Source organism: Myiozetetes cayanensis, unplaced genomic scaffold (genome assembly GCF_022539395.1).
Source record: "Myiozetetes cayanensis isolate MyiCay16 unplaced genomic scaffold, myiCay2020 scf5-8, whole genome shotgun sequence".
NCBI classification, from domain to species: domain Eukaryota; kingdom Metazoa; phylum Chordata; class Aves; order Passeriformes; family Tyrannidae; genus Myiozetetes; species Myiozetetes cayanensis.
The window spans coordinates 7,969,422-7,987,065 of NW_026087742.1; the positions used below are offsets into that span (position 1 = coordinate 7,969,422).

General features: G+C 36.2%; 1 protein-coding gene across 1 annotated transcript in view; it reads left to right on the forward strand.

The window, feature by feature from the left end:
* The window catches only part of ROBO1 (roundabout guidance receptor 1), a 703,140-nt gene that overhangs the window by 85,249 nt on the left and 600,247 nt on the right, over positions 1-17,644 (forward strand). Inside the window, 1 exon segment of the mRNA XM_050332388.1 lies at positions 5,694-5,834. Within this exon segment, the coding sequence (XP_050188345.1) occupies positions 5,747-5,834 (88 nt within the window). The 5' untranslated portion in view covers positions 5,694-5,746.

Sequence of the window (17,644 nt, forward strand, 5' to 3'; positions counted from 1 at the left end):
CATTCCATTTACACTCCTTAGCACTCCACTTCATGCTCCTTACCTTGCACTGCACATTCACTGCATTATAAATGTATTGCTTCCTTACACAGAAATCATGTTCTGTTGCTCACTGCCTCGCTTATGTACTCCTTCCTGAGGAAAGTTGTTTTGTTCAAGTTGTCCACTAACCAAGATTAATCTGGGTTTGTATGGTCAGACATGAAGGAAACGTTAGAGATGAGCAGAACTCCTGGTAGGGAGATTGTTTATGAGACTGAGGCTGATGGGAGAAAAAGCTGAGCTTTGATTTGCAGGCAGCATAGTGGGGAGTGTTTAGGGTTTAGGCTACAGTTTATGTCACATACCACATTTGTGAGGCTGATAATGCTACTACAGTTTTCAAGTACAAGGGGATGAGTATGGATGCAGCTTTTTTATTTTTCTTTGACTTGCACTAGGTGAACTATTCCTGTGGTACTGCTTAGGCTGTAAATATACCATACAGAAATCGAATTAGTTAAAATCTGGGTAAGACTGTTTTACATGTAAGTTTGTCATCTCCCAGCTTGGAAATGTAAATTGAGCACATTCGATGCATTATTATTCTTATCAATAATAATTATTTTACTCTTGAGTTTCTCACCACATTAAAAAAAAAAAGGCAAACCAGAGCTTAAAGTAAGTAAAGTGTGAATCTTGCATCATAATTGTTAAAACTGACCTAACAATTGGTTCTAAAAAAGCTAATGTCTGGGAATACTAAAAGATTAAATAAGGTGAGCTTCATGAATGTCTGCTAAAACATTCTGTCACTGAAAGGATTACAGTCCAGATCCATAGATGTGCTATACTGATAACTACTCTGTTTAAATAGATTTATAATTTTTGAGCTACTTTGATCTTAGCAGAGTTGATTTCCTTTATAACAGAAGAGGAGCTGGCCAGACTTTTTTTTCCCTAGTTCATCAAACCCTTGTCATTTTTGCTTCTAAATGGAAACACTTGAGACAATGTATGGCAGTTCTTCCTTCCCATCCTGCTGGAATTTCAAATAAATTTAGTTTAACAAAGACAGGATGTTTAAAATAGCAGAGGGAACTTCCTAATTTCAGTGATATACAACTATACTGATGATAATGCACAGGAGGAGTAAGTTAAGAAGTAGTGTCAGTCTAAACAGAAGTGACCAGCTAACTGGGTGTCCTACTAGTAGACAGAAGGATTGAAAGTAGAGGAAGAACCATCCACTATCAAGAGGCCTAACAAAGCTTTTAAAAGCTCTGCTTTCCAAATTAGTTAACATTGTTTCAAAAGGAACTTTTTTTTTCCTCTTTTCAGTGAAATTTTGCCACTTCACTCCAAAATGGCCTTTGGGTACATGGCAAATCAAAATTCTGTCTCCTCTTGTAGGTAACCAATCTTTTTTTAACATAATGTTTACCAAAGTGTACAGATATTATAAAGGGAAGTTATTTTTCCAAGTTATAGTCTTAATTACCTAACTTTTGTGTCCTTTTTTTTTTCCACTCAACACACTGCCAAAATCTAGTTTTAGGAAGCTGGTTACTGTTTTTAAGAGAAACATCAATAATTATTAAATTCAAAAAGAAAAAGCGATGAAAATAAAACCAGCACTGGTTTTGGTCTTGTCTCAGTGTCTTTGCTTTTGCACTGGCTATACTGATAAATAGCACTATACTTTAAAAGTGGAAAAAATAATTGATTAGACCCTTTCCCTTCATTTACCATAGTGCTTCTTTCCCCTCTGGGTTTGTGCAGTTTAATTTACCATTGATTCTTTAATGATTGTAATGTCATAGAGAAGGCAGTGTTTGTCTTCATTGTGCACTCTGGATACCATGTTAGACCTGAACCTTTCCTTGCACGTTCTGGGGTAGGTCTGTGGTTATTTGAGGTGGAGTTCAGTGAGGTCTCGGACCACCTGAAGAGTGTATGGTGAGTGCATCCTTCTTCTGTCACTGGCAACATCTAATTAGTGCCAGTCCTTATTCTGCAGTATTAGTCTTGGAGATCAGACACAGAAAGATTAATTGCAGAGATGGGCCAAACACAAACCCTGGGTTCAGTTATTGTAGTCAAAAAGGTAAGGTTATGACACTGGGAAAGTTGTACACCCATAGAAGTTCTAAATGCACCTGGCAGGTATTTCATGGGCTTTTAGCATGTACTAAGGGAAACAATGCTTTAAATTGCCAGCTGAATCCCTTTGTTGTGATTACACTTCTGTGGGTTTCCCCCAATGCAGTGTAGTACCAGAATTGCGGTGCAGTGGCAGCAGATGATGATGAGGAAGACCTTGTTTCTCTTTTGTTGAGCTCCACTGCTGTCTGAAAACCATTTTCCATTCTGATGACACTCTTTCTGCTTTATCTTTTCTGTGATCAGTGCTACTCTTTCAGAAGCACTATACCCCAAATATAGAGAATTAGCCCCCTATTCAGGATTGTTTGCAAGGAATATCTACAGGAACTGTTTTTAAATTGTAAACTGAAGAGTTTTGTTTACATATTAAAATTATTTGGCTTAATTAAAGCCATCTTCACTGAAATTTTCTGTAAGAATAATATTTTTAATAACACTGGAATAATTTCAGGTTTTAGAATTATTATATTTCAAACATAAGCCACAAGCAGAATTAGAGGGCAGAAAAGGTTTTAACAAAACAGCCAAGCAGTCATGATCAGGGCTCCACAGGGAGCTTTATCACATACAAAGAGATTAAAAAGCAGTCATAGTCTACTGATTAAGTAAATGGAAGAGAGAGGCATGGAAAGACAAAAATGTTGGATTCATGCCTGGGATGCCTTCACAGAGAGGGTGAGTGCCATAAAGTATGTTGCTGGGACTCATCTCTCCCTTGCAACTTTATGGTTGGGGTGAGTTAACCTTGGCTAAAGAGCAAAATTTATTTCTGATTAAAACAGAGTTGGATACTGCAAAAAAAGGACAAAAATTAAAACAACACACACACACGCTGTTTTTTTCGAGGCCCAACTCCATTGCTTCATCCTCAACTCTTCTACCTATGCTACCCTGCCTTTCACTGGAGTGCTGCAGTGGGGCAGGGGGATGGGGAATGGGAGGTTGTGGTTGGTCCATAACAGCTCCTCTACGCCTCTCCTCCTTCTTCCTCACACTTTTTCCCTGCTCCAGTGTGATTACTTCCCATGGGTTGCAGTCCCTCAGGGTAAATCTGCTCCTGCATGGGCTGCAGTGTTCTCCAGGGAACATCCACCTGCTGCAGCCTGGGGTCCTCCATGGGCTGTAGTGTGGGCACCTGCTCCAGTGTGGTCCCCTCCACGGCATGCAGGGTATTCTGTTCTGGCACCTGGAGCACCTCTTATCCCCCCTCCTTCTTTCATCTCAGTGTTCCTTCACCTCATATTGTAATGCCAAAGTAATACCTTAAATGAAAATGTTATTTTTTCATTTCGGGTTTTGTTCTGGTTTTTTGGGGTTTTTTAATTTTATTTTTGTTTAGTGAAGCAAAATTGAAGGGCTGCCTCATTAACTTGTCATTAAAAACAATACTCAGTCTTGTATTTGCAGCAGAAAGTAAAGATGAAGCAACTGTGAGAGCGTGAAACCAAAGTAGTAAATAGTTTTATTACACGTTAATAAATGTTGTATTACTGTACAGAGAAAGAGACTGATCACCTAAAGGCCTGAGCTGACAAATCCTCGCTTCATTCTTGGAGGCATATCACAAATAGTTTAGAGCAGCATGTAGCACCTTGGCCATTAATTGCCATTAACTCTGCCATTAAGAGCTGTCAAGGTTTTTGCAACACAAGAGCAACCACACAAGTGATGAGGGAAATTAAAAGAATGGGAGTAGAAGGAACTTGGGGGTTTTGTGTGCAGTGCAGAAGAAAGGAGAAAAAAAAATAAAATTTTGTAGGATTCAGGTAAGAGTAGTAGGAAATGAAATATTATTAATTCTGGTTGCTAAGATAATAGAAGCAGAGGTATAACACAAGAAGCAAACACAAAATGCAGCATGTGTAGGGGATTGAATCTGTTCAGATTTAACTTATTTATGCATTTTTGAACATTCAAAAGTGTTGTGTGACACTGAATGCTCCCAGTAATGATGCAAGTCTTCTATCTGTACTTATTAAATATGTATTAGGTTTACATCTGAAAATTCTCTGTCTCAACAGATTGATCAAGTGACTGGTGGCACTATAGTTTTCTTCACTGTTCTGATTCTGTCTGCTGGCATTTAGTAATATAGGAGTCACAATCCAAACTGGTTATACATTCTTAACTACAAGGGGAAAAAGTACAAGGAGAGAGAAACAAGAAGTGCAGTTGTAATGTTATTAAGGTCTGATATAGTTACTGATTGCTGGAGTGGAGTTTGATGTGTCAGCATGCATCCCATGGTTTCTGGTTGTTGATTAGGTTCAGGAAGTTGTGCACATCTCATAACTCGACAGGCACTTGGAATAGCATCTCTTTTGTCCCCAAGGTCTTGATATGAACCCCAGATACCATGCAATATATGGAACATTGCATTCACGGGCATCTTGGCTTGTATTGAGATAAAAACCTTCTAAAAAAACAATCAAAAACCCCACTCAAACTACCTCCCCCCAAATAAACTACTCAAAACAAAAATATACATGTGGTTTACAGATCATGTGTGTTAATTGGATTGTCTAAAAAAAGTCTGTTTTTTAGAAACCTATGATCATCTAAAATACACCATATGTTTCTTAGAAACTTATAAAGAAAGGCATTTTGAACAGGCTAGTGTGCTGTGAACAAGGATCTCCCTCTCTGGACAAATTTAAAACCCACCTGGATGCATTCCTGTGTGACTCTCCCTTGCCAGAGGGGTTGGACTAGATGATGTCCAGAGGTCCCTTCCAACCAATTCAGTGATTCTGTGATTTCTGGCAAAGTCCATACTAAGTACTAATGTAGCTGAAGTGTGACAAAAAAAATAGTATGAGCAGAGATAACTTTTCAGCACTGGTGGAGTTGTGAATGCTTGTTAACCTATAGGTGTGGTGGTCAGAAAAATGAGTTTAAGGGTTGTATTTTGATAAATGTTTTGATTTTTGAGAAACTTTTCCATTCAAAATGTTGTCTTTCTTTCATAAGATTTCATTTTTCTGCCAGCTGGATGAACATTTTTAGCCTTTGAGAACATAAAAACTCATTGAAAAGTTGTCTTAACTGTTGAAGTTATTAATGGGTAAAGTTTTCCCTAATACTATTCAGCAAAACATCATGTCATAAGGGGACTGGTAGAAAGCTTTAACCCTGCTTTCATAGTAAAGCTGAATAACATTAAAACATTTTCAACTTATGCAAGGGTTTAACTATTTCCTTGCACTGAGATGGATCAAACATGCACTTCATTATCTTGCTGAAGTGAAGCAATTTCCTTAATAACTTAACCAAACAACATGCAATACTCTAAAATACACATGTGCACTATGGGGCTCCTCGTGTCCTCCTTTAAAACATCTGTTTTGGGGTTGTCTACTCCGCAAGGATAGTTAATTTTCTGGTTGTGGTTTGCAACTGCTTGGTTGCTCGATAATTTAACAGTATTTAAATAGCTAAAACTGTATTGAAACCAGCAGACTTCATAGAGTTACACTGGACAAAAATATTTGGAAGTACCTTAAATTTATCATTAATTCCTCTGTTCTTATTTCCATTGTGTGTTGCAGGTGACGTTTACGTTAGCGCTGCCGAGCTGGTGTAATGTGAGGAAGGACACATCATGATATGGAAACATTATCCTTTTTTGGTCATAGTAGCTGTATTCAGCCTTTCCAGATGCCATCAGTTACTGGGCCAGCTCGTTCCAGGTAGGTACCTTTTGTTTAAACATAAGTGTTCATGTTTCTATGAGTCATGATATGTGCATGAGCATACCTGAAGTTCTCTCTTGGTGTGTTAATGTGTGTGTGTGTATGTGTGTGTGTGGAGTTGGGAAATTTATGAGCATATCTGCATCTGCAACACGCAGAATTTAATAATTTAATTGTATTGTTTATGCTGCAATCAGTTGCTTTATTGATTGCAAAGGAAATTATAGAAAAGGCGTAGCATGAAAATATAAGTAGGAGAAGGTTACGGCGACCATTAAAGCATTCCTTTGATTAGCATTGTTGGTGGAGGGAAGAGAGTGCAGAAACAGACTTGAACATCAAAGAGAATTGGAAATCTATAGAGAACCTTCCTGAAGAAGGAGCAAAATAGCAGCAACTGTGAAATGCTGAAATGCAGTGTTTCAGTGAGGCCCTAGAGATCGGGGATTGTCCTGGTGCTTGTGTGCAGCAATCGTTACTAGTGCAGGAAGGAGTAGCAAATGTGCATAAAAATGGCAAGATACTACCCAGCTTTATAGAGAAGGTGGTGGTAAATAGTTAGCCTGTATCACTTCATCAAACAGTGGATTTTTGTCAAAGTAACACAGAGGAAACAAAGCAGTGTTTTGTTGTGTTGTTTATTGGGTTTGGCTTTTTTAAGAATAAATCTGTAAAATCTCTAATGTTTGTAAAGAAAAATCCAAACAACCTTTGATCCATGCTGCTAATGATGTACAATCGTTCAGGAAAACACAGTAACTGTGGGGGGTGGGGAGGAAAGGTACATGCTGATTTTTGGTGGTTGTTTTTTTCTGCTTTGAATCTGAATAATAATGCAGAAGATTTCAATGGCTGACTTTCTGAGTTGAATACATTGTGCATGCAGAATTTTGTGGCTATGCAATTCTTCTTAGATATAGACTACTGAATGAAAAGAGAAAGGAAAAGGTTTTCCTCAAGGATTTGTTCACCTGTAAAGAATGGTGGTTCACTGAAAATAAATTAAGGAAATGAATTGTTATTTTTTTTCCCCCCTCCTGGTTTTGCTGGCTTCAAATGCAAAAAGACTCCAGAATAAAGGAAGATGTAAGTTAAAATTATCATTTTAAAAGTTTGACCTCAGACTTCAAACATAATCTCAAAGCAATTTACCTGTCACAAAGACATCTACTGCTCGTTTTAAAAGGAACGCCTGCAGATCCAAATGTATTTGCATGATAGCTACCTCCATCCACTTGCATTGGTTTCAATTTAGTCCTAGTTTTGTAGTCTCCCCTAAAAAGACTGTTTGCATTGTATTACCTTTTCCATCAAATTAGCTTCAGAATAAAATCACAGGTGGCATTTTGATTTTTTTTTTTGTCCCTGCTTTGTAATTTTCATCACAGACCTCAGACTTGAACCAAGAGATTACTGTACTTGGCCAGACATCAGCATGCTCAGCCTCGCTGGCGGGGTGCCAGGAGTGTGATTATCACAAAAGATCAAATAAAGCAGGATTATTTTTTTTTCCTTTAAGCAGTTCATCCCATTCATTTTGCTCTTTTCATGTCTATTCCTTACAAAGGCATATCTTCTCTTATTTTTTTTTTCTCCAATGCACAGAAAGAGCAAAATACCTGTGCAAAATCTCAGACTTTTCCCTTAATTTAATGGGGGAAAAAGAAATAATGGTTCTTTAGAATTCTGCTGTAGCCATACAAAATATCAGTAGAGCAATAGGTAACAGCTTTTCCTGAGGATTGTTAAAAGCATTAAACAGCTAAAATATCTGTCATCATGGTACCACTAAACTGTGTTATCTTATTTCAATAAAAAACATGCTTTTAAAATAACAAATTTAATGAGATTATTTTTAGATCATGTTATTTGAAACCCTTAAAAAATGAAATTTTGTGGTTTCAAACTCTCCATTTCCATCTTACCTAAAATTTGAAAATTGTTCCCAGCTTCCTGATGACATAGTCTGTCATGTGAAATTAAACCTATCAGAAATGTGCTAAAGCTTCCCCTCAGAACTGGAATACTCAGCTCTTGGTAAAATGTGATGAATTTTAATGGCGGTCTCATAACTTTGAAACATTTGTTGTAGTTTCTGCTGAATCTTTTCACATATTCTTGTCGAGTCTCACTCTTTTGCATACGGGGTCCACAGGGATGTACTGTCTCCCCCCTTTATTAAAATCACGGCTGAGCCTTTCATCTCATGTCATTACATCTTACCTCTAATTCACATATAAAATACACTCACAGTTCCACTATGGCTGTCTCCTGAGGCATAAAGTATCTCTGCCTTGGCACATCTTTATTTAATCAGGGATTGAACATTATCTGGGAAAGATGTGGTTTTTTTTTTTTCTTCGTTCTTTCCAGTTGCTCTGCATATTTAAAAGCTGAAAAACTTGATAGCTGATTTTAAAGTGCACTGATCTAAGAAAACATGGCATTAACTGATGCCATGTCATGTTTAGATGCTTATGTTGAGCTCTGTGTTTTCAGTTAAGTCTTTAAAATGTTTTTAAGTTACCAGTTTGTAAAAAAGAAAACAACAAAAAAACCCCAAGCAAACAAAAAACCCCACAAAAAACAAACTAACAAAAAACCCTGACAAAACACCAAAAAACCCAAACAAAACAAAAAACCTGTAAGTTTAACATACAGCAGAATATTTTAATAACTTAAACTAACTTTTTTTCTGTCTCTTTAAATTCAGTAGAAGTGACTGCAAGCTTTCAAATTTGTGGTCTATTAATAAAGACAAAAGAGCAATCCTCATGGATTTGGCTGGGTTTGGGATCAGGTCCTTTAGTGAGTATTGTGGAAGTGCCCTCCGTCTGAACTGGAACAGATGCCACGTACGTGGGATCTTGTCAATCCTTGAGCTTCACAGAGATATCTGGACAAAGAAAGTCTTGTAAAAACATGGAATGACAAATCTTGAATGCTCATGGTAGATTATTAGTAGGCTTTAATTAGATTGTTAGAATTAATAGATTAGTAGGATTCTCTGTAGATCTCAGAGAGAGGAGGATGAGGAAAAAACCTTTATTAAACTCGGGTTTTGGAGAAATTTTGACAGGAGCTTCTAGACCTCTGTTCTCCACAAGTACCATGCACTGTTTCTCCAGGAAATATGTTTCCTTTAAGAGATGCAGATATGTAACAAAGCATAAGATATGTAAAACATACATCATGAAAGATAAATTTGGAAAATGTGTTTCAATAGTGTAGGTTAAAAAAAAAAAATTCAAAAACTAACCCTCTCTGGTAATCATAGAAGCTTACTGAAATCCTGAAGAGAAGCAGTCTAGGATTTAACTTCTTCTGGGGCAGAAAAAACTGTTTTAAATTTCCTTTTCCCTAATACTTCTTGGCTTATTAATGAAACACTGCAGGAAATAGGTTCTCTCTCCTACCTTGTTTGCCTTTTTTTTTAACAGGAGACAGTTATTCATAATGAAATATGATATCCATAAATTCAGATTGCCTTTCTTTCAGTACCTCTAAGATGCTGTAGTGTAAAAGACCCTTTTGGAATCTGGAAAGTCTTGCATTAGAGCTGTTTTCAAGTTAATCATAATTCAGGAACATAAGTAATTAAATTTTTTAGTATAATCTTTTTGGTTTTTTGAAATAACTGTTAACTTTTCAATACTCAAAACTTTGTGATCTGGCTAAGGAAAATGAGAGTTGTAGTTCTGACCTATGTGTGGCATTGTTGACCTTGTTCTCTAAATATAATATTTGGGATTTATACATGTGATTGATACATTTTGACAAAACATTCTGTATTTCTTCTAGTTTTCCTGCAATAATAACCTCGAATAAATGGTTCCTAGCACCAAAAGATCTTAATTTGCTGCTTCATGGAGAAAAATCAGGGTCTTACCATGTATATTCAGGCATTCTTCTGTACTTTTTAAGTGTGTGGATGGATTTTCGATCAAATATTTAAAATAAATCCATCAGTGATCTGAATAAGGCACTGAATAGTTCAGATGAAGAATTTAGCTAGTTTTGTGGTTATACAGGTCTTTTTTGGAGGATAATGTTAAAAATTAAAAAAATTTCAACCAAACCCAACCAACCCCCATAGTTTATCTATTAACCATCTTTTGGGACAGACTCAGAGGCAAAGAGAATTGGATGCTTAAATTTTATGTAAACCCCTGATCACGAAGATGTAAAGTGAGAGTGAAGGCTCACTGAGTTCAGGAAATTAAGTAACCACTGCTCTCTTGACACTTTTAAAGGGGTGGGGGATATGGATTTCAATTCCTTCAATTGGAAGGTAGTTGAGGATAGTTTTCACCCTTTCTGAGAAAGTGATCTGACAGCCAAACTCGTATTTAGAAAAGGGGGCAGGGTTTTTTTGGTTATAAGTTTGTATTACTTAAAAGTAAAACAGTGTTTGTAATTATTTTATGATGAGCCAGTAAACCTTTCAGAGCCTGGTTTGCAGGTCACAGGGGAAATAAGGCAAAGGACAGAAGCCAAAAAAATCCCCAAAACTTACATAAAGCTGTACCTTCTCAGATAGAGAGCTGTAAATCACAGAGTAATGTTAACTTTGAAGAAGGAAGGCCATAATTTAAGAGAGTCTGAGTTTTAAACATAGGTCCCGAAATTCCATGCAAATTCCACTTATTTTCCCTTGACTCTCAGCCCAAATGAAGATAACCTTTATCTACTTTTGATTAAAGACATACATATATAAATATAAGAGTGGAAGTGTATAGCTGTGATGTAGGAACACTCATAGAAATATGGAAAAGATTAGGTTAGAAGGCACGTGGAAATGATTTAGTCTGCACTAGATGCATTATTCCATGCTCAGACTTGTGAATGACAACGAGAGGCAACCGATCAGCCCCTGACCTGCTGTTTGTGCTCTCACTGGAGCACTGAGTATTTTGGTCTCCTCCCCTAGGTCAAGGGCACACTGCCAGCTCAAATTCAGCTTAATGACCATGGCCACAGATTCATCTTGTTGTGTTCTTAACTTTCCATTATATGACTTCTGCTGTAGAAAACAGAATCTTGGAGGATCTGCTGACAGACTGTGGTGTTTTGGTGCACGTTCTCTGGTAATTTTGTTTTCACAGGGTTTATGAAGTGTCACTCTCAGCCATAAATTACATTTTTGTGATCCTAATTTAATGTAACAGTGACAAATGCATCTGTAGGTGATGTGCAGCAAGGGATGATGATTTAATGTGTTGTTTCCAGTTGTAAGTGCCACCAAGTTTGTAGACTGTGGTAGTCAAGGTCAAATTCAGAGAGAGCAGATAGACAGTTTTAGGCCTTGCTGGGGTCAAGGAACATGTGGGAAGATGTGCTTCTGTCATGCACATCCAATTAACTTGAAAGAGACAGAAACAGCTGTCAATTCAGACCTGGAAAAAAAAGAAACATATATAAACCAAACCAAACACCACTCCCATTTTGGGTAGATCCCTCCAAAGAAGGGGCTCTGTTTAGATGGAGCAAACAAAATGAAAATTGAGAAACAGATAAATTGGCATCTGTGCTCTTGTAAAGGCTGTGTTTGTGTTCATGTCTGGCTCTTCCTTCTCTCCTATCCCTGCAATGTGCACAGGCCATACTGAAACCTCTTGTAGAGAGAAAGTAGCACCAACTGAGATCATCTAATTTGACCCTTGTTTTTTTTGGATGCATGTGTATGTGCATTTGTAAATATGCATAATGACATATAGTTATCAGTTAGTAAATCTTAAGACTGAAAAGTCATCTTGCCTCGTGGACCAATCAGCTGTCTTTGAAATGCAGACTAATATGTCATCCTTGCAAACTATTTTTAAAATATCCTATATCCTAATATTCATGAACTGCATCACATTATGCTATGATACAATGCATTTGTTATCAAGGAAACATTATGATGTTGCTGTGGTATAATATTACCATGCCCAATTTCCATTATGACTGTACAAATGAGATTACTTAATAACACAAGAGATAATAATTTCTGTTAGAAGAAAATGGAAAGTGTGTAGTAAATCTCATATAATGTTTTCAGTTAATATACCTCCATAATGATAATGTAATTTTTCTAGTCACCCATGCCTGCTGATAGAAGTTTAAGTAAATAGCTATTTTTTTATTAATTTAGGATATTGTGACCAAATTTTAAGTACTTTCTGACTCAACCAGATATGTGCCAGCTGATTTTTACAGTTTTGTTATTTACCCGTCTTTTTGAATTGGATTGGCACCAACACATTTTCAAAGTATTGAGATTGTTCACATTTGTGAGCTTTACGGTATGACCTTAGGTTTTCCCTGCTGGATGGTGGGTTTGTTTTTTTGTTTTGGTTTGGGTTGTTTTTTTGGGTGGTTTGCTTGTTTGTTTATTTTTTAATTGGTTTTGGTTTTTTTGTTTGTTTTTTGTTTGTTTTTTGTGTGTGATTTTTTTTTCAACTCCTCTCCCAGCTTGAGAGGATGATAAAGGTTTGTAATTGCCATTAGCAGTAGAAACGTTGTGCCTGAAAAGAGGACATATATTAAAACGGGGGAAAAAAATCCCAGCACGTGCCTTGCCTTCCAGAGATTGTCACTGTGTACACTGAGGTCTTAATAGATAAAAAGATTGCCAGCTGTACTTCAATTCACAGCTTCTTTATTAGCCTTCAAAAAGAAATAAATAAAGCATGACGCTTTATTTAATTGTCTGAATAGATGGAGACAAACTGAGAGGCACAGTCAGCCGCAAGACCCTTAATGAAGAAACCCCTATTTTTAATCTAGCTGCAGAAGACACAACTCTTGTGCTCTGATGATCTGACCCTTGTGATGAACCTGGCTGGAAAACCACATGTGCTGCACCATCTTCCTAATTAAGCCATCAAAATGCACTGGAGCAAACGGAGTGACTTGCCTAGACCAGTATAAGTAATTTTAGTTCCTCTATTACTTGGTTAATAGAAAGTGGCACTGTTCTAGATTATGACTGATAGAGGTGAGGTGCTACAGCTGCTGTCATTGTGCTTCTAGGTAGGTGCCTTTATTATGAGCTGTTTCTGTGTGTGTGTATCAAGGAACAATTTTCTTTGTTTTTCTTTCTTTTCTCTTTTTGAGGATGTAATTTCAGAGGCGTTTCATCCACATTTTCTTTTCCCTCAAGAAGTCCAGAGCCTCTGATTTTCCTCAAAATGTACAGATATTCTATTTGTTTTGGATGCACTGACAAGGCATCCACCAGAACTGTTCTCGAAAGTAAGGATTTAGGAAGGCTGTCCACTAAAGCAAATTTAAAGATAAACAAGAAGAAAAAGTTTCAATGACAATCACTATGATATGAAAATTTGAACCTGTATTACGAGGATGTTATCAGTTTTCCTGATCCAGATTTGATTGGCCATAGGTAAAGACTTTGTAGATGTGCAGACCAGATTCTGAGGTTTTTATTGGTAAAATTGTTTGTAAATACTCATTCCATGCTTCATGAAACTCTTGTCTTCTTGGAACCAAAGATATGCCAGCTATGAAAGTGTTATAATCAGGTCTTGAGTATCCATCATATGCATTATAAAGTTACATGGCAACACTTTCCCAGTTTAAATCGCTCCGTGACACTCCGAATTTGACAGCAGGGTTACTGCACAGGCATTTGCATGCTGTAATCTAAGAATAATACATTTGATTAAATTCTTCTATAAAGGTTGTCCTTCATGTGTTTGTGAAGACAGTGGCATAAATGCTCTGTATGTATTTGGAGATAATATAAATAGGATTTTCCCCAGAAGTTATTCCACGTATCTTAAAATTAATAAGAATAAATGGGTTTTTTTTACATAATTCATCAGTTACAAAATTTACAGTAATCTTCAGTTACAAAAGTAGAGCACAAAAAGGCAGTCTCTATTGAATCTAATATTTATTTAGATGATCAATCTGTTAGAACTTCAAAGCAATTTAATGTCTTTAACATCAATTATAAAACTAATTTCAGTCATATCAGTGAAAGAATGTAACAATTTACAAGGGTATTTTCACTTATGACTACTCAAGGGGTTACAGTAGACATATCTTCACTTGCTAATTTATTTTCAGTGCTGTGAAACAGAGTGTCTAGAGATGCTTTATTAGATATTTTAATAAGTGTTGAACATATTTGCACAATTTCTGCCCTGACAAAGGGTGATTTATATGCACCTGTGTCTGCCTATGCAGAAAAAATATCCTTTTTTTCAGTCTACCATATTATTTTTGTATAAACTAAACAGGAAATTACTCCCTTTTGGCTAATCTGAATTTTAAATCAAAGTGGAATTGGTGAAAGCAAACAAGTCTTATTTTAAGCTTATTTCTCAACCTTAACTGTTGAGTTAGATTGACAGTAACCTTATTCTAAGTATGTATACTATACTAATGATGGTGTTATCAGTACTACACTGTGTAAATAACTAGTTGCTGCATCTTCATTCCAACCATTATTTATATAATTTCATAAATGTTTACAAAAATATTTTACTTGTCCCTAAAAGTAGAGGTTTAAAAATACCATATTTTTTTTGATTCAGAAAGAAACCTGTATGTAACCTGTATTCAGAGGAGCTGATATTTTAAATTCAATAAATCCACACTATAAGGCAGCAGGTGCAGTGAGTTTGACTAACTATTTATGTTAATACTTCTTAAATATTTTTCCTACATTAATTATTGTATACTAATGGTCCGAATAACATGTCAAATATTCTATGTATCCTACTATTAAACCAGTCGATTCTCCTTCCTCTGTGGCATGAAAACAAAGGAACACCTATCCTTTACAAATGTGTTTTGCTCAAGGCATTGTTACAGGCTACCAGGAAGATAAAAGAACCCTTAAAAGTGCTGTGAAGCACATCTGGTTAGCCATTTGCTGTTAAGTTTCCATGTTTAGACATTTAGACATCTCTTTAATTACATTTTGGGTGTGTTTTTTATTTGTGGTTTTTTTTTTTTTTTTTACTCTCCCCAGAATTACCCTAAGGGTAAAATTTAATGATGTTATTTAGAACTTGGTTTTTTAAATCAGATCATAAACGACTGAGGTTTTAAGCCTACTTCATTTTGACACAGAGCTGAGGCGACCACCAAGGTCACACTTTTAATACACGAAAATAAAAAGGCAGTTAATGGTACACAACAAAAGGATGTTAGTTTGTTTTGTTTTGTTTTCCTTCTTTCTTCCTTTCTCTCTCCTGTCTTTACAAAATGGATCAGTTATGCCCTTCAGGATTATATTCACTGACACTACTCCCTACTCACAGTAAGATTAAGCAATTTATGTCCATCTGGCACTTAAAAACAGAGGTAAAAATTAAAGGTACCGTTCATGTATAATACCATTTCAGAAAACACACTTTGTTATATTCAGTAATGCTCACCTAAGACCATGGCACTGACCTCACACTGAATGGATCAGTTGCAGTTTTTGTAAGTATTTTTTCTTAGAATGAATGTTACCTAGAACGCCTAGGAGAGGTTAATTCTCGAAATTTGATACACACTTGGACCTCTCTGCTTGTTTTACCTGTAACACATTAACATCCATTTTGAAGGGTCGTGGTGCCCATGACCACTTCTATTCATCAATTTCCACCGTCTCTTTTTTACTGCAACTCTTAAGTACGTCTTTACTTATGAATAGCAGCTGATTAGCTGGATTTTATCTGGCTGTTAAATCAGGACTGAGCATTGTGCAAACTTAGAATTCGAGGTGGCAACCTGTGGGTGTTAACAACTACATCATCCACTGAGGAAGATTGGAAAAAAGTTTACAGATCACCTCTTGTTTGCATATGTTCATTTGTCTGTTTAATCTGGTCTCTTCTAACTTCTACGCAGATTCATTACTTTCTATTCCCATTGATTCACTTCCTATTTTTTACAGTGTCATTTGCTTTAATCTGTTGTTCAAACATGTCAGCATTTTAGCCTACAGTTTAGTTTACAGTTTGTTTACAATTTACAATCTGAAATAGCTTTGATTTGCTTTACTGCAGACCTCAGATTTACTTTGCACAAATAAGCTAAGATGGTTTTAAATTTCAACACTTTGGTGGCCTGTTTCTGAAATAGCGCTTGTGGAGGGGTTTCTGGTTTTTAAGTTGGAGCTGTTGCAGGAGTAAATGCTTCTTAGGCAGTAACTTTGCTTTAGCACTTGGATTGAAGAAGGTAGTTTGGATTGGTCTCATAAATTAGTCATGGCAATTTGATATACATATCACAACTGATGTGTGAATTTAATTGTTTAATTTAAAATGTTTAAAATATAGAGACAATTCTGGATTTGAACTAAAATGAGTGAAACTTAGGACTGGGAAGAGGACAGTGAGGAGAGTGAGTAATGACTACCTGGTTTACTTTTCATCTCTTTAAAGCTTCCTTTTTTTTTTTTTTTTTAGTTTCAAAATTTCTCTGTCCTTGAAAGGGTTTGCTATGGAAAGAGGTCAAAATGTTAACCTAGGTTCAGCTCTTTCCAGCATTCAGACAGCTTTACCCAAATTGAGCTCCCTGCTGTCATGGCTAGATTACTTCTGGGACCTTGAGCTGGCTTATTTAAAGCTAACCTGGCACCTTAACTTTACATTGCAGTCTCTGTTCTTTCACTGTCTTTATTGCATAAAGGAAGTGATGCTTTTCTTGCAGACTTTATGGTGTTTTATCCTATTGTAGACGTTTTGGAAGTTATAATATAGCTTGTAAATGAAATGGTTTCTAATTCCTGATTTCCACCCCTCACGCCCCCTGAAATACTCCATTATTAAGGGATTTTGTCTCCCATGGTTTTTGAAAGGCTGTGCAGAGGGTTTTTTGAACATTGTAAGAGTAAGTTGTGTGTGCTTTAGCAGGAAAGTCTGAATCATCTGGTATTTCAAAAGAACAGAGTACAGTGAGAAAAAGGATGGTCTGAGGTCAGTGGTAGCTTATGAAGGTATTCAGTCAGTGTCAAGTCTGGCTTTGAGCTCTGGTTCGAAATATTTAACCTTTCTATTACTGCAGAAATTCCAATCAATCTGTGTTACAGTCACCTTGTAAGAAATAACAGAAATCCCTTGATCAGCATTTGCAGAACAGCCTGTTTTGCTAATTCAGAAAGAATGACAGAACAGTGACACTACAAATAAACCAACTAATCTATCCTCTTTTCAGTAAAATACTAAATGGTGTGGTATATATGGCTACAGGAATAACATGTTAAAATTCATAAAAGTATGTTTTTCCACAATTTTTGAATCTAAAGGAAGAGGAAAACTATTGCATTGTAGGCCAGTTGTGGAAAATCCCTATTCTGATATTTGATGATATAAGCATTCATGTAAATAATAAATCGTAAGCAATATTTTAATACTCCAATGACAAAGTAGCAAATTCCAGTAAAGGGCCACAGAACAGTGGCAGTCACCATTAAAACTTATTAATGAACTATGCCAAAGTGAAGAGTGATGTGACTCATCTTTGTTTGAAGCCTTTGTCTTACTTCTTATTTTAATCTTTACTATGTCTTCAGTCTTGTAAATGTACATCATGTTTCATTCCCAGCTGTAAAAGACTTGTTTGCAGCATTTTCACTGCAGAATTCTTCATTCCTAACTCTTTTGTATTCTTTATTATTGCTTTATCTCACGTTTGTCTACAGAAAGATTCATTTTTTTTTTTGCCCATTTATGTAAGTAAAATATGGAGGAGTCGTGTCACATTTTTACACTTCTGCAATTATCTTTTAATTTCATTTCTCTGTTCAGTTCAGTTCCAACCATACAGCAAAGTTCTCCATCACCTGGAAAATTTATTCCAGT